This window comes from Rhinopithecus bieti, unplaced genomic scaffold (assembly GCF_001698545.2).
Source record: "Rhinopithecus bieti isolate Rb0 unplaced genomic scaffold, ASM169854v2 scaffold_15136, whole genome shotgun sequence".
Classification (NCBI taxonomy): Eukaryota; Metazoa; Chordata; class Mammalia; order Primates; family Cercopithecidae; genus Rhinopithecus; species Rhinopithecus bieti.
Window position 1 is genome coordinate 1,230,712 of NW_016808217.1, and position 17,897 is coordinate 1,248,608.

The window sequence follows — 17,897 nt, forward strand, 5'->3', positions numbered from 1 at the left end:
AACACCTCTAAGAACTGAAAGTTTTTTCATAACTCAGTGCCAGGTCTCTCTGCGTGGCAAAATCTGTCCTGAGCTGACATAAGGCTGTTTATACTAGTTATTTATCCTCCTTACTATAAACATTCATATATTTTGATGCAGACTTTGATTATAGTGACTTTGATGATAGTGCATTACTGACTTTGATTATAGTGCATTACCCTAGCCCCTATATTGTCTTTCTAAAATCTATAAAATTTGAAATTCTGAAATCTGTATTATCCCTTGTGTTTTGGACGAAAGATTATAGACCTGAATAGTAGCTAACGTCTTGAATATTTACTACATAACAAGTGCACTGTCTTAACCCTGATGGTGGATTATCTCACTTCATCTCACAACAAGCCCTGTGAAATACGCCATTATGAGTTGAGGAACCCGAGGCTCAGAGAGGCTAGCTAGCAAGTGGAGGAGACAGGCAGTCTGACCAGAGCCTGTGCTTCTGACCCGTGTGCTACCCTGTCTCCTGTGGAATCGGCCAGCTGGGAGTCTGGACCTGGCCGTGTACGCCCTGACTATAGTTTCTGCTATGACATCTGGGAGACTGCTCTTTGACATTGCCTAGGGGACAGCAAATGACAAGAACTTCGCTCTCTTTCTACTTAGATACCACCAGTCGCTGCTACATGGATCTTTTCCCTCTACTCTCCCTCCTCCTCCTCTCCTTCTTCCGTCTTTCCCTCTCTCCCTCTTCTCCCTCCCACACTCCCCCTATATTCCCCTCCAGCTGTGCCTCAGCTGCTCTTCATTTTGCCTTCCCCTCCCATTCTTGCTCATCACTCATTCCTCCCGCCCTTTATTAATGACATTAACAGGATTCAGGGGGAAAGTCATTCTAAGCAAAACCGTTTTCTTTCCAGAAGGGCAAATGATGATGTAGGTATTTATGTGGGCAGGGCCAGGTGTGTTAAATAGAACTCTGAAGGCCGCAAATTAATGGAACCATCCACATTTCAGGAAGGCCAAAGAGCAAACTGAAGTAAAATGGAAGATTTTCATTTGGAAACCTGATCTGTGATATTGTGCAATGTGAATTAACCATCCATTTTTCTTACCTTTTCTCTTTCCAGATATACATAACAACAAAGCGCTTACCCTATTTTCCAATTGTCAACTTTCTATTTTTGATCGCTCAGTTGCCAAAACTTCAGTACAACAAAAATCTAGGTACGTATGACATTTGTTATTTGCAGTGAGTAACAATACCGACAGATTAGCATCTCATTAAATAGCTCTTTGTATGGAATGCCTGTGTCAGATATGAGATCTTTTCTTAAATTCATGTTTATGAAATTCAAGTCTTTATGCCTCTGAAATACAGTACCTTTTATGAACTGTAGATTTATTTTATTTTATTTTATTTTATTTTTTTGAGACGGAGTTTTGTTCTTGTTGCCCAGGCTGGAGAGACGGTCTTGGCCCACTGCAGCCTCTGCCTCCCAGATTCAAGTGATTCTCCTGCCTCAGCCTCCCAAGTAGCTGGGATTACAGGCACATACTACCACGCCTGTCTAATATTTTTGTATTTTTAATAGAGACAGGGTTTCACCATGTTAACCAGGTTGGTCTCGAACTCCTGACCTTAGGTGATCCGTCTACCTCGGCCTCCCTAAGTGCTGGGATTACAGGCATGAGCCACCACACCCGGCCAGATTTATTTACTCTTTTTTAAGTACACTTATTTATTTTATTTTATTTTTGAGACAAGGTCTCAGTCACTCAGATGGAAGTACAGTGGCACAATCTCAGCTCACTACGGCCTTGACCTCTCGTGCTCAAGAATCCTCCCACCTCAGCCTCCTGGTAGCTGGGACCATAGGCATACACCGCCATGCCCAGCTAATTTTTTGTAGCGACAGGGTTTTGCCGTGTTACGCAGACTTGTTTCAAACTCCTGGGCTCAAGCGTTCCACTTGCCTTGGCCTCCTAAAGGGCTGGGATTACAGGCATGAACCACCGTGCCCAGCCCTAGACAGTGGATTTAAAAATCAACCAAGTATGGTCCACCTCAGTAAGGATTCACTGTGCAGCTTGTAGAATGTGAGGGACCTTTGTTTTGATTCTCTTCTTTAATGTTTAGGCAGCTAATTGTGGTGTGAAAGAGACTCATTTTGGTTGATGTTCTGTTCTTTCAACAAGATTCATGTGCCAGCTGTGTATCTGGGACCACGATGGGAAAAGTAATAATATAGTTAAGGAGATAAGACTAATATTTATACATGAACATCTAATATTATGTGTATGATTGTATGTCAGAATATTCAGTACAAACGAGACACCAAAGCCTTTCAATATGTCTGTTCTCTCCGGGAATATAACCCTAATTTCTCTTTGTCATTGGTCAGAATATTTTTGTAGTTATGTAATAGACACCCAAGTGTTTCCTCTGCCTTCAAACTTTATATCCAACTAAATGACATTTTTAAAAATCCACTATAGATTTTAGTTTACTTTAAAAGCATTATAAGAGCATTTCTACAAATGTAATCATTTTTTCTTAACTAGAGATTCCTAAATATATTTCTTCCTTACAGTACTTTCCTATTTCATAAGCTTTTTTAGGATGAAAATGTGGAATCTCTTTAATGTTTTTTTTCTCTCATTCAAAAGTAATCATTGATTCTAGACACTACGTCCATGACAGTGTCTGTGATTATCACAGAAGGCAGAGCATGATCTCAATCAGTACTTGCTGTAGGAGGGAGGGAACCAATGTGTGTTTGGAATCTAGCTTCACCACTTACCACCTGTGTGACTTTGGCCAAGTTACCCACAAACTGAGTCCCCAACAGGTACTCAGTCCCTTTCTATGTATTGGTCAAAATCAATTTAAAGGGCCATCCTAAGCATAATGTAAAGGTTCATCTGAAGATTCAGAGATTCGTGTTCTCTCTCCGTTCTCCTTATGTTAGTATTCAGTAGGAGTATATGATTCTTGATAATGAGCTGTCAGTGCAGAAAGAGTCTTCTTTTCATTAAAGGGTAACTTTTTGTTGACTTCTCATTCTAATATTTTTTCGTTGTGTACATGATTAGGGCCTGGCACCTTGATTGTAAAGCTGCTTATGGAAAATATCATTGTCTCTGGAATTCCCAGATCTTAAAACAAAACATGACACAAAAAAACTTTATGTATCCTAGAAATATAGTATTTGTAACTGACTGTAATTCTTCTCATCAATAAGACTGATGTGTTAATGCAGGAACTAAATTACAGTAGGACTGAGGAAGGAACAATTGTTTGGTATCTTTGTGGATATTCAATTGCTCATATAAGGATGGGACTGTCTCTAGACTCTCTATTCTGTTCCACTGGTGTATTTGTCTTTTCTTATGTCAGTAGTGTCTTGATTATTGAAACTGTTGAGCCTTGAAACTGTGTATCCAAAAAACATTTATTTAACCTTGTAAACACCATTCTCAAGATTGACCTATGAAATGCATACTTGGCTGGGTCTGTGTTTGAAGAAAGAAGCTTCTCCAACAGCTAGAGCTAGTTGTAGAAGTGTTTGTTGTTAACATCACTCTTGCTTTCCACCTGGAAAGGATTATTTCTCCATACTGAGTCCTGTTAGGATTATTCCTCCATGTTCTGAATTGCCAAGGCCAAGGTTAGGTTATTCAGGATCTCTTGTTTAGGCTTCTCTGGTTTGGGGAAGAGATTTCCCGGTCTTCACAAGAACCCAAATATGGGATCTGAGGGTCTGTCTAACCAGGTAACTTGATAAGAAACTGCCAGCCCTTTGTCCAAAGTGGTTGTGCCAGTTTCACTCTCACCAAGAGTGAGTATATGTGTACTCCACATCCTTGCCATTATTTGGTGGCGTCAGTCATTTTCATTTTAGCCATTCTTCTTCTTCTTCTTTCTCTTCTTCTTTTTTTTTTTTTTGAAACAGAACCTCACTCTGTCACCCGGGCTGGAATGCAGTAGCGTAATCTAGCGTAATCTCAGCTCACTGCAACCTCTGCCTCCCGAGTTCAAGCAGTTCTGCCTCAGCCATCTGAGTAGCTAGAATTACAGGTTACAAGCATGCATCACCATGCTTGGGTAATTTTTGTATTTTTAGCAGAGACAGGTTTCACCATGTTGGCCAGGCTGGTCTCGAACTCCTGGCCTCAAGTGTCCCACCCACCTCTGCCTCCCAAAGTGCTGGTGTCTTGTTGCAGCTTTAATTTGCCTTTCCCTGATGATTAATGATTTGAGCACTTTTTCTTGGGCTTATTGGCTATTCCTTATATCCTTCTCTGTGAAGTGCCCTTTCTAGTCTTTTGCTCATTTTTAAATTGTTTGCATTTTTATTACAGACTTGTAGGAATTATATATATATATTATGGATACAAGTTCTTTGTTAGATATATGTTTTGAGAATATTTTTTCACAAATTGTGGCTTATCTATGTATTTTCCTATAGGTAACTTTAATGAGCAGAAGTTTTCACTGTTGATGGTGTCCAATTTATCCATTTTTTCCCTTTATAATTACTCCTCCTCGTGTCTTGTCTAAGAAATCTCTGCCAGACCAGGCACAGTGGCTCACGCCTGTAATCCCAGCGCTTTGGGAGGCCAAGACAAGAGGATCACCTGGGGTCAGGAGTTTGAGACCAGCCTGGTCAACATAGTGAAACACCTGTCTCTACTAAAAATACAAAAATTAGCCAGACATGGTGCCACACGCCTATAATCCCAGCTACTTGGGAGGCTGAGGCAGGAGAATTTCTAGAACCCGGGAGGCAGAGGTTGCAGTGAGCCGAGATTGCACCACTGCACTCCAGCCTAGGTGACATAGTGAGACTCCGTCTAAAAAAAAAAAAAAAAAGAAAAGAAATCTCTGCCTTCTCCAAGGTCACAAAGATATCTTCGATATTTTTTCTGAAAGTTGTGTAGTCTTCACTTTTACATTGAGGCCAGTGGTTCATCTCTAATTGTTTTTTGTGTACAGTGTGAGGTAGGGGTCAAGGTTTATTGTTCCCCCATAAGGCTATCCAGTTTCAGTCCCATTTGTTGAAAGATTTATCTTTTTTTATTATTTGGTATGTTTGTGGCTATTCAATTACTCATGTAAGGGTGAGACTGTCTCTAGACTCTATTCTGTTCCAATGATCTATTTGTCTGTTCTTATGCCATAGTGTCTTGATTATTGAAACTGTACAGAGAGCTTGAAATCAGGCAACCTAAGCCTTCTGACATTGTTCTTTTTCAACACTGTGTTTCTTCGTGAAGACGCTAATCTCGTCTCTGGTTTCCCATGCAGCCATCCAGGCAGAGGTCAGAGTCTCCACATTTTGGCAGAAATCTTTAGTGTAGAGGCAGGTACAGTGGTACACACCTGTAGTCCCAGCTTGAGCCCTGGAATTCAAGGCTATAATGTGCTATGATTACACCTGTGAATAGCCACTGCACTCCAGCCTGAGCAACATAGCAAGACCCCATCTCCAATTTTTTAAAAAATCTTTAGTGTAAAGGTCAGGTTTGGTACTCATTCACTTCATAAATGCCCTTCTTCCACTGTCTTGATTTCTGCAGATTCTTTATATGTAATACTCAACATTTATTTAAAGATATTCTAAAAATATTTTATCCAGCTTTTCACTTAAGATAATAGTTCAGGGTTATCTAGTGTGTCATGCTGCCATTAACAGAAGACAGTTGTAGTGATTTTTTTTTCTCATTTACATTTATCTATATCTTTAAAAATTGCTACAATAATGCATGTTAATTGAGTAATTCAAAAGAACCAGTAATGATAATTACAAAATTTAGTAACTGTTTTATTGGTTTTGAGTCCTTCAGACCGCTGGAATATCCCAGCAATCCTGTGGCTAATTCAAATTATGGCCCAGAATTCCCTCCAAAATATCATCTGCCAGAGAGTATATGGGCCCCAAACATTTTGACCTTCACAGCGTTAATTTTTTTTTTTTTTTTTTTTTGAGACGGAGTCTCACTCTGTCGCCCAGGCTGGAGTACAGTGGCCGGATCTCAGCTCACTGCAAGCTCCGCCTCCCGGGTTTACGCCATTCTCCTGCCTCAGCCTCCCGAGTAGCTGGGACTACAGGCGCCTGCCACCTCGCCCGGCTAGTTTTTTGTAGTTTTAAGAGAGACGGGGTTTCACCGTGTTAGCCAGGATGGTCTCGAACTCCTGACCTCGTGATCCGCCCGTCTCGGCCTCCCAAAGTGCTGGGATTACAGGCTTGAGTCACCGCGCCCGGCCCACAGCGTTAATATTTAATGAATGTTGCCGAAGGCAGTTACTTCATGCGGTGTTGCAACTTGTCCTCTTTCAGGAATGGTCTGCCGAAAACCGACTGACCCAGTTGATTGGCCGCCACTTGTCCTGGGACTGCTCACTCTGCTGAAGCAGTTCCATTCCCGGTACACTGAGCAGTTCCTGGCGCTCATCGGCCAGTTTATCTGCTCCACGGTGGAGCAGTGTACAAGGTACAGAAGACCAACCAGGACTACATGGGACTTCTTGTCACAAAACCTAACTTAAACCTCGTATTGCCAAATTCCTCTTCTTATCGCCCTAATAGAGGTGGGAAATGGTTGCTCACCCTTGTCTATAAAGCAAGTCAGGGCACACCTCCTTGTTTAGAGCAGTGACGGGTGTGCCCATCCTTAGTCACCCTGCCAGGGGAACTCCGTCAGGTCTACTCACAGTGATTTTCCAGGAGTGACTCAGGACCGTGATTAGTAATTACCATGGGGAAGAAAGTGCAGCCCTGTTCCTCTGCACTCTTGGATGCAGCTCTTCGATCTCAGCGAGCCCCTGCACTCCTGCCGGGCCACTGCCAAGAGATGATTCCACTCACTTCAGTGGGAGTCAGAGAACATGTCAGTGTGTCAAAGCCTGGGCAGTGTCTGCGTGTAGAGAAGCAGATTTCACAGGAGTTGCTATTTGATATGGTGCTTATAAAGCTTTAATTCCTGCCAATTCTTTTCCCCTGCCCCTAAATGTGGGTTTTCTGGGATAAAGAAAAAAAGTTATTTCCATGAGATGCTGGGTCCTGTGCCTCCTTCTCTGCTATCCTAAAGGGTCAGCCTGGCTAAATAACCTTTGCTGTCATGTCTGCTTGGTCATTCTTGCCACTATAATGTAAAAGACAAAAGCAGCTGGGCACGGTGTGGCTCAAGCCTGTAATCCCAGCACTTTGGGAGGCCGAGGCGGGCAGATTACTTGAGGTCAGGAGTTCAAGACCAGCCTGGCCAACCTGGTGAAACCCCATCTCTACTAAAAAAGAAAACACAAAAATTAGCCAGGCATGGTGGTGGCCACCTGTATGATTCACCTACTCAGGAGGCTGAGGCAGGAGAATCGCTTGAACCCCGGAGGCCTTGGAGGTTGCAGTGAGCCAAGATCGCACCATTGCACTCCAGCCTGGGTGACAGAGTGAGACTCCATCTCAGAAAAAATAAAGCGAACCAAAGCAATCTTCTAAGTGCACACGAAATACTACTGACTCCTAAAAAAGTATGGGACCTGCTAGGTGTTGAATCATGTCAACAGAGGGAGATGAGTCTAAAGAGATAGCAGGGATCGTGTTGTAGATGCCCATGGAAACCATATAGAGAAGCTCACATTTTCCCTATAGGGTAGGCCCCTGAAAACATGTGAGCAAGATAACAACTTGACAGGAATCAAGAGCATGCTCAATGTTTTTGTTCATCTTTGACTTCATTAGGCAATCTGTTGGTAATTTAGTCTTTCAGGATTCTGACCAAGGACTTATGATGTGCAAAGCAGTTAATTGATCTAAACTGTTCTCTATTATAGCCAGAAGATACCTGAAATTCCTGCAGATGTTGTGGGAGCCCTTCTGTTCCTGGAGGATTATGTTCGGTACACAAAGCTACCCAGGAGGGTAAGTGATAGATAGTAAAGAACAACATTAATGACCTAGTTGTAAAAAGATGCTAATAATAGTGGCCCTGGACTCATCGGGAGTGAGGTCCAGTAGGTCATTCACAGCAGATGCCTCTGCGCCTCTCCACTGCTCTGCCACCAGCTCTGAAATGTCCCTGCCTTTTCCACCGTGGGAAGTGCCTTGCAGAGTTTAACACAATGCCCCTCCCGCCTCTTCTTCCTCTCCACCATGTACTCCTGTCAGCAACTCACCTGGTTCAGGAGTTAAGTGAAATGGGCAAGCCAGGAGAGAATTCCTTAAGTGGCCAGAGGAAAGAAATAATCATGGTGGTTTGTTCTTTCTGTCTCCACTGACCTGGTTCCCACAGCAAGTACAGTTAAGTGCATGCCACAACTAAATGTAGATATGAGCACTGTTTCCAAAAATGACAGACTACTTTTTACCTACTAAGACATTCTTTCCTCTCCCTTTCTCACTAGTAATTCCACTTTGTTAAGTTTTAGCTCAAAGTGGACAGCTCGATATTGAAAAATAAAAGACTTTCAATAGATACTAAAATCCTTTGATTTTAAAATTAGTAGGTTAGTATTCAAATATACTTTCTTATAACACAAGCCAAAGATGAACTTTTAAAATTAACTAGCAATGTCAGTACGTAATAGTGACATGTTAGTGGCATTTCCATTAAAGCCAGGACTGTCACAGTGTCATGACAGCTATACAGACTCTTGCAACTACTTTTGTTATACAGGTGCAAGACAATAAGAAATGAAATGAAAATAAAATGCATATTGGAAAGAAGACAAACTCTGTATTATTTGAGATTAATTGTCTTCCTTTTTTATTTTTCCATGTTATTGGGATACAGGTGGTATTTGGTTACATGAGTAGGTTCTTTAGTGGTGATTTGTGAGATTTTGATGCACCCATCACCTGAGCAGTATACACTGCTGTATGTTTGTAGTCTTTTATCCCTCACCCCCCTCCCATTCTTGCCCCCAAATCCCCAAAGTCCATTGTATCATTCTTATGCCTTTGCATCCTCATAGCTTAGCTCCCACATATCAGTGAGAACATACGATGTTTGGTTTTCCATTCCTGAGTTACTTCACTTATAAGAATAATCTCCAGTCTCATCCAGGTCACTGCAAATGCTGTTAATTCATTTTATGGCTGCGTAGTATTCCATCGTATGTATATAACACAATTTTCTTTATCCACTCATTGATTGATGGGCATTTGGGTTGGTTCTACGATTTTGCAATTGTAAATTGTACTGCTGTAAACATGCATGTGCAAGTATCTTTTTGGAATAATGAATTCTTTTCCTCTGGGTAGTTACCCAGTAGTGGGATTGCTGGATAACTGTCTTCCTTGAATACCCAATAGAATCATGTGAAAACCTGTTAAAATAATACAGAGATCAGAAAACAAGCTGGCTACAGAATAAATGTATGAAATAAATACACTAATCAATTAAAAAATACAGTGTGAAAAAGGACCTATTCGCAGAAATAACAAGGAAATAATATAGCTAAGAATAACCTCTACAAGAAATATGAAAGAGCACTTTATTAAAAAACTATAAAACTTTCAAATATAAAATTTGAAAGTCCATATTTCTGAATGAGGGTCCTCGAATATTACAGAGATAGCAGTTCTTTCTAGTTTCTAGGTTTACTGCAGTTACAATTGAGATTTCAGGTACTTTTTTAACTTCAAAAAATATGCTTTTAAAATGTCATAGAACTTAAGCAAGTACTTTTTAAAAAAAAGATATTAAAACATTATATCAACTATTAAGACATTATAAAACTATAGAAACCAAAATAGGATGGTACTGGTATGCAGCTCAATAGAAGGAACAATGAACAAGAATATGTAGCGTAGAAAGAAACCCTGTGCATACAATGGTACTTGAGGAAAAGTAGCATCTCACATTAAGGGAGAAAGGGAATATTAGTCCATAGATGTAAGTTCACACAGTTAAAAAAGAGCAGCTTCATCCCCTTGACATCTTCTGTGTTATCAAAATTAATTACAGATAAAGAGTTAGTGTGAAATATGAAACAAATAAATTAGCCGAAATTTTAGGCAAATATGTATCAGCTCTCAGAACTTCCTAAGTATAAAACCACAAGAAGAAACTTAAGAAAAAGATTTAGAGATCTGATTTTTTATAAATGCTGAATGTAATTAAACAATTCTGTGTCAGTGTCTCTTAATTAAAAAACAAAAGAGGAAATACTAACAAAGGACTAGTTTCCTTGATTTATAGTGTGCTCTTCAAATCTTCAAGTTCAGTAAGAAAAAGATGTCCACGCCAATAGAAAAAAAGCAGGGGAAGGGCAAAGGATATTAATAGGCAGTTTTCAAGAAAAGAAATAGAAATGACAGACCTTTGCATTCAAGGGACAAAAATCCAAAGAAAAGGAAAATTACTATTTCCACTTATCAGGTTGGTGAAAAGTGAAACGTTGGGCCCCCATTATTTGGAAGCATTTGGAGAAATGGGACTCCTCAGTGCTGTTAATTGGAATGTAAAATGACAGCCTTTGAGGAGGGCAATTTAGCTTTATCTATTTTTAAAAACATTTGTAATATACTTACCATGATCCCAGCAATTCCGCTGCTAGGAATTTTACCTGCTGGATATATGTGCAAAAGTTCACCAAGATATGTGCACAAGGATGTTCATAATATAAGATTTAGCAGAGGTAAAGAAGGACACAATACTATATGATCCTAATTTTGAGTGTGTATATGTGTGTGTGTAAGTAAACTGGAGGAATTCAATACAAAAGTTACCAGTTTTTATTTTCTCTAAGAGATTAAGATTTTTAAATGTTTTAAATTTTAAACTCTGGGCTACACATGTGGAAGGTGCAGGTTTGTTACATAGGTATTATACATGTGCCATCTGTCACCCAGGCTGGAGTGCAGTGGCGAGATCTCGTCTCACTGCAACCTCCACCTCCCTGGTTCAAGCAATTCTTCTGCCTCAGCCTCCTGAGTAGCTGAGATTATAGGCATGTGCCACCATGCCCGGCTTTTTTTAAAATTTTCACTAGAGATGGGGTTTCTCTATGTTGGTCAGGCTGGTCTTGAACTCCTGACCTCGTGATCTGCCTACCTCAGCCTCCCAAAGTGCCAGGATTACAGGCATGAGCCACCACACCCAGCCTAGGTTTTAAGCCCCGCATATATTAGGTATTTATACTAATGCTGTCCCTCCCCTTGCCCCCCACCCCCTGTAAAATTAATTTTTATAGTCTTCTGCATTTGCAAAATTTCCTCTCATTAGCAGGCGATACCTTTTTGATCAGAAAAAAAATTAAACACTGCTTCTAAAAAATACTCATCTCCAGCACTTGGAGATCACCTACCTCTACATTCTACCCAACTCAGCCCAATTCAGTCTTCTCAGGGCTTTGCCTAAGAACAGTTCAGGAATGTATGCCTCTGAGGGTCTTCCTGCTCTTCCCCTTCTGGCCTTGGGTTCTCATTCTCATTCCTGCCCTCCCCTACCTCTCCATTCCCGTCACTTGCCAGCCATCCTGTTTTTCCTTTGTTGGTCATCAGTTAATAAAGTGTGTTAGGTGACCTGAGTACTTGTCAGTACTTCCCAGAGGCATGAACATTCCTCGCAGATCCAGGTGCCTTTAAGAGCCAACGAGCTCACGTTTGGAGGCGGGAGAGCTCTACCGTATCCCCTCAAATGTTAGCAGTGCCAAGAAATGAGACTATCGTCCAGAGGGCACCAGAAACAGAAAGGGGCTGTTTCAAGGAGTTGTCCGCCCATGGGAGTCTCCTCTTCCATTATTGACCTTGCTCCAAGGATACCTTTTCTTTTTTGCATGAAAATTTTGAAGTTGTTCAACTATAACACCATGAATAACTTAATTCTTTAATTTTTCAGGTTGCTGAAGCACATGTGCCTAATTTCATTTTTGATGAGTTCAGAACAGTGCTGTAAATGTTTTTTCCTACTTCTTCAATGGAAGGATTGTCCTTAGATCTTCCCATCATCACTAAAATGAATTTGAAAATGAAAAGAAACTCAGTTGTTCATATAACTGCATTTTTTGCTCTCCATTATGGGAAACTTCAGACGTTCTGAGTAAGATATCTCGTGGCATTAGTTAATATAACTGATAGTGTTTAAATCATGGTATTACATGCAATTTATATCATGTAAAAGCAGAACACATTTTTGTACTGCCTCTCATAAATGCCGAATGTAACTGTTATGTATAAATCCATTTAGTTTTATGTTCTAAAGAACTATTTGTGCAACTCCAGATTTTCAGTAAAATAGTATTACCAGTACCCAAAGTCGTCTCTCCTTATGATTCAAAAATTGTATATTCACCCTGTAAAAATCCCTGTTTGGAAGGTAAGAGATGACTCTGCTCGATATATTAGCTCACCCCCAACAAGCTAGCAGGCACATGGTGATAGCCAGACGAGTAGCAAATGGAGTGGCCACACAATGTGTGTCATGTACCATGGAGGTTTCCTGGTGTCTCACCATCCTCTTCCAATCCCAGATGCCCTGGGGGTCCACAGCATTCCTTCTGTAGGACTAACAAAGCTGCTCCTTCCAGTATCTTCCTCAGCAACCTGAGTCCTGCCCCAAGTCCCCATAACTATGTCATTATCCGCAGTCCTTTTTGGTAATAGCCTTGCCATAAGCTTAACTCCCTCGAAATCCTAAATCATTTCTGCATGAAAATTACCCTGAAAAGGAAGCTGCCTGTTAGTCTGTTCTCACACTGATATGAAGGAATATGGGTGGGGACACAGAGCCACACCATATCACTGCCATCCTACTGTGGCAACTTGAACATCAACAACTTGGATGAGAGCAAGAACGATGTTTCCACCCTGAATCTATGTTTATGTCCTCCTCTGGAAAGGAAGGAACAAACCAAACCAAACCAAACCAAACCCAAAAGCCAAAATCTGTTTGACAGTCATTTTGCTAGTGGTGGGGGAAGATGCATTGATTTGTAGTCAGGAGGCAAAGTTTGAGTCCTGGTTCTGCCACAATCTACACCTTGTCCCAAGCCAGCCCATTGGCATCATCTGTAAAATTAGGACTAAAGGATTTCTCAGGTTCCTTCAGTTTTCTCATTTTACAATGTTATTTCTTTTGTCTGAAGGCCTCAAATTCTGATATTGAAGGGAAGACTTGATAGACTTAGATTATTTCACTATCATAGTAGAAAGGATTTTCAAGGAGTCTCAATGGAGAGCAAGGGTAGCCTCGAATCCTGGCCATGAGGGCATCAAGGCCAGCGCAGAATTTTAAGTGAACTGTTGCTTGGTATGTAGGGAGCTTGGAAGTCTCACCGCCTGCAAAGATTGCGTGTGGGAACATCTATGTCTCAAAGATACCTTGTTCTTTTTCATTTGTAATCTTGTTAACAATAACCACATGAAGTGAGATCTTTAGTTCTCTGAAAAGAAAGCTAACTGCTAAAAAGGCCAGATCTGGGAAAGTGAGTTTTTAACCAGAAAATAGAAGTTTAGGGTCAGTTAGATGGGAATCCTGTGCCACGCAAATGGGTCCACCATACACTCTGCTAAAACAAGGCTTGCTAGTGATTTGGCCAGTATTTTTCTCAACTGAAAGAACTTAAAAATTGAAATTTTTATTGTAAAAGCTTTATAAGTTATTTTAGCCCTGTTAGAATCTCACGTAGTAACTTAATTTGCCAGGTTATATTTTACTGCTCTTTCAGAAGTAACAATTTACGTTCATGATATTTGGAGATTTACTGAACTTTTATGAGACCCTTTGAACGTCCATAGGCTCTTCAAATTTACTGTAGATAAACCCAGTCAATTCTAATGGATTTTAAGGTATTATACTGGGTGTTACAAGTGCTTATTTGTTCACTCACTGTTTCTTGATGTCATTCTGGCCTGGTTTATAAATGTTATACAGTGGAACTTATAAAGCCCTTGATTGTCCTTCCTGTCAGAATCTGCTATTTTTAGAGAACTCAGCAAAGAACCTTTCAGTTCAAATCTGAGTCACAGCCCCAAAATAATATAAATAAGGAATTTTTTTTAAAGAAAATAACCTTATGAAATCTGCTTCACTAGAGAGATGAGGAAAGTTCAAGGTGAAGACATTAAGGCACTTCGCACCAGTTGTTTAATAGACAGGTTTCCGCTCTGCACTTTTCACCCACTTTGTTTTTTTTTCTTTTTTCATTATCATGAAGCTATGTAAATGAGCCCACAACAAGAAACAAAAAGACACGAAAGTTCATTCTTCATTTTATTTTCATGTCCCAACAACTCATCTCAAATACTAAATTCAAAAGAAAAGAAAACTGTAGTTCTCCTCAGTATTAGCACTAATTTATGGTAAACAATCATTTCTTTTAAATATCTAACTTGTTTTACCCTTCATTTTGCAAATTAAAGCATGTATTTACATATTTATATACAAAAAACTTCAAAAACAAATTAATCCAAATCTGGGTCCAAGAGTTTCCACTTTAGAAGTGGTATGGTACTATGCTATACACATCCTCTTCGAGAAGTCTCTTAGGACTTGGTAAGTTCCAAATATTCATTCACAGATCGTTCCCCTTTAAGCTTAATGAACCATATACTTCATTTCTGAGTAAATTAGAGGAAATATTACAGAACATGCTTTGTACAAAACAGCACCACTACTGAGAAGAGCTCGAGGTTTTGTAATCCAAGGTTCCGACTTAAAGCAAAAATATATGGCATAGACTGCAACAGCAAAGAAATGTCCAATTAAAACTAGAGGGTTAGGAGACAATCTGTAATAGAAAAAAAATACATATTGGTAAGACTCAGAAACTAAAATTTACTCCAAAGATTCCAATTACATATAATCTATAAAGCTCAACAAACATCCTACATTTTTTCACCCAAGCACCATAATTCTGTATCAAACATTCTACATTTTAGAGGACTTCACAAACATGTCTGCATGTTAAGTTTGATGGCAGGAGCAAACTCCCCTGCCCTTTTTTAAAAAAATATATAAGAAAAAATACTTAGACTATATCCCTTTCAAAGAAGCTAGTAACTCCTGTAACTCTAGTTTACGTAAGTCATATATTTTTGGCTGTTTTGTTTACTCATCCTGAGATACCATGCTGAAATACCTAGATGGCTTGGTCTGTTGGGATGTAGGGCTTTTAAAATATCAGTATTAACATTCAGATTATAGACTAATGAGAATTGACTCAAAGGATCACTTTGCAGATGAGAAATAACTCGAAAGATTTCACTTTGTAGACTTTCCAGGAATAGCTCCACATATGTCTGTATGTTCAAAACTAATACGGGGTTGTATAAGTCCCTGTACTTCAATGAAACTAATTTCTCAATTAAAATTTCTCAATTATTCCTGGTTCCCAGAGACCAGAACATATGGATAAATCCATAGGCAAAAAACAAGCTTCTATTTTAATCAAGGGTTACAGCTTCCTCTACCACCACCTTTAACTGCTGTTCCCAGAAAGAAAACAGCACTAAATATTGCCTCTCTTCATTTCTTTGGGCCACCTTCTCATTCGGATACTAATAGATAATAAAATATCAAAATGTGTAAGGAAGAAAGATTTGCAGTAATTCATCAACTGAACAGTCCTAAGAAAATCTGGCAGATTTGTATCCTCTGTGCCATCATAACTTACACAGAAAGCAGCCCAACAGGACCCGCAACACATTCACCACCAAGTTTGAAATAAAGGAAACAGGCTTTTCTTAGTTGATGCAGGGAATCTAAAATAAAATTGTAAAAATAATCAATATGTGTACACACTTCTGTAGGATCCTAATGATGTGTCAAAAAAAATGAGAACAAACGCTACATCTTGCAGATAATTTTTAAATATCTAGTCCTAGAATTTCAACTACCAGGATTTCTTTTAAATTCCATAATCAGCATTATGGAAAGTAATATAAATATGAATAAACTTCTTTCTGTTAGTAAATAATTACTAATATTTAGGTCTTGGAAGAGTTGTTTAAAAGGTACTTCCTTGATTTTGCTGTTAATTCATTAAGTGACGCAAAATACTTTGGAAGCTCTTTTTAACACAATTCTAGAAACCAGATTCCCAGTCTCTTTAAGATGCCCAACCAGTATCTCTAAGCAGTAAATTATCAAGTGAAAAGAAGAGCTGTGAGTAGTGATAAATAGTAATTCCTTATATCTATAAAGTTTTTAATACCTTTCAAAGTAACTCATAAAACCCTCACCATATCATATAATCAATTGATAACCTTTTTAACCATTTAGAATCAATGTTCTGTTCAGGTATGCCTAGATTTTTCTTTACAACAGATTTTTAAAAAGTAAAGGATGCAACAGGTAAACTTTTGCTCCAATAAAGGTCTTTCCTCCTCCAATCTTGTAACTTTTAAAAAATGTTTTGTTGGTAGATTCAAATTCATAATGTAAGAACTCAAGAAGTCAGAAAAACTTAGAAAGAAGAGCTCAGAAAAACTCTAAATTTAGTTCTTTTTATTTGCCCAAAACTCTAAACTTAGTTCTTTTCTTTTTATTTGCCCAAAACTCTGAACTTAAGTTACTTTCATTTGCCCAACCAGCCATTTTAACTTTTGTGCCAATTTAGCAAGAGAAATCTGTTTGGAAAAATCACAACCAGTGAGACTGGTGGTTTTGTGGGAGTTTTTTTGGTTGTTGTTTTTTTTTCCTTAGGAAGAGTTAATGGTTATAGAGGCCACAGAAAGCATTTTTACTATGTCATCTTTTGTAATTATAACCACAGCACTTACCACTAGGGCCTTGTATGATCTATACAAAGAGCTATGTTGCAGATATACTAGAGTAATGGCATTTGAGTCAATATGTATTCTTGAAAACTGTAAAGCCTAGTTTCATTAACCTACTATTGTATTTAGCTCACTGTATATAGCTCACTGTAGCCTCAAACTCCTGGCCCTAAGTGATCCTCCCACCCTGCCTCCCAAATAGCTGGGACTACAGGCACGCGCCACCATGGCTTGCTAATCTTTTAATTTTTTTTGTAGAGATGGGGTCTTGCTTTATTGTCCAGGTTGGTGTGAAACTCCTGGCTTTAAGCGATCCTCCTGCCTTGGCCTCCTAAAGTGCTGGGATTACAGGCATGAATCATCTCGCCTGGCCTCTTTTCCTCCATTTCTAACACTGCTTCTGCTAAGTTGTGTTTTCTATAATATATACATTGACCATGACCTCTCTATAATATGGAAACAGAAACAAAAACACCGAAATAGTCCAAATAAGAGTGAACGCATTGTTACTTGTGCTTTTTAACAGGGACAAGATTAACAGCTCATATTCATTTTATAAAATACTACGTTAAAAAGAAATTGAAACTAGTGTTAGGAAGAAAAAGACTATTGCCTTTTAATACATGGCCAAAAACACCTTCCATCACAATCTTGTGTGTGGGGGGACATGAATGATCTAGTCTGCACCAAAGGAAATCAAAATAATGAATATGTTACTGAGGCATTACTATTAATGTTGTCTAAGGAAATTCCACTGCCTTCCAAACTAAAACTAAAGTTTCCCTTCCAAACTAAAACTAAAACTGTTGCTCAAAATGGAATTTTTTAAAAAACTACCAACTTGGGAGTTAGCAAACTCAGGTAATATTTTTATTTCTGGACAAATCACTAACTTTTTTATTCCTTTCCTATGCTAAAAATCTGCAATTGAGAAATACTCACTAAAACGTGCTACACTTACCATCTGTGGCAGAAAATAATTCATAAAGAGCTTGAGCGAGAATATTCACGACAAAGGAATGAGATGCTTTTCTTTCCCAGTAAAATGATTTTTTGGCCTAAAAAAGAAATAGCTCATTTATTATATGGTAAGGATAAAAAGCACAAACTGATGTTTATAATCCCCTCAAACTGACATTTATCCTTCTAAGGACTATCTGCAAGTAATATTGCCTTATGTTTATCATTTACAAA

The 17,897-nt window shown here is 39.1% G+C and overlaps 2 protein-coding genes across 2 annotated transcripts in view; one reads left to right on the forward strand and one right to left on the reverse strand.

Annotated features, from left to right (window-relative positions):
• WASHC5 (WASH complex subunit 5) overlaps positions 1 to 12,233 on the forward strand; it is a 66,460-nt gene extending 54,227 nt beyond the window's left edge. The window contains exons 26-29 of the mRNA XM_017885933.1: positions 1,110 to 1,206; positions 6,324 to 6,477; positions 7,814 to 7,901; positions 11,824 to 12,233. Coding sequence (XP_017741422.1) covers positions 1,110 to 1,206; positions 6,324 to 6,477; positions 7,814 to 7,901; positions 11,824 to 11,880 — 396 coding nt within the window. The 3' untranslated portion in view covers positions 11,881 to 12,233. The remainder of the gene's footprint in view (positions 1 to 1,109; positions 1,207 to 6,323; positions 6,478 to 7,813; positions 7,902 to 11,823) is intronic.
• A 1,946-nt stretch (positions 12,234 to 14,179) lies between these two features.
• Positions 14,180 to 17,897, reverse strand: part of SQLE (squalene epoxidase) — a 28,960-nt gene continuing 25,242 nt past the window's right edge. Inside the window, exons 10-11 of the mRNA XM_017885937.1 lie at positions 15,599 to 15,686; positions 14,180 to 14,713 (exon numbers count right to left, since the gene is read on the reverse strand). Of these exons, the coding sequence (XP_017741426.1) occupies positions 14,521 to 14,713; positions 15,599 to 15,686 (281 nt within the window). The 3' untranslated portion in view covers positions 14,180 to 14,520. The remainder of the gene's footprint in view (positions 14,714 to 15,598; positions 15,687 to 17,897) is intronic.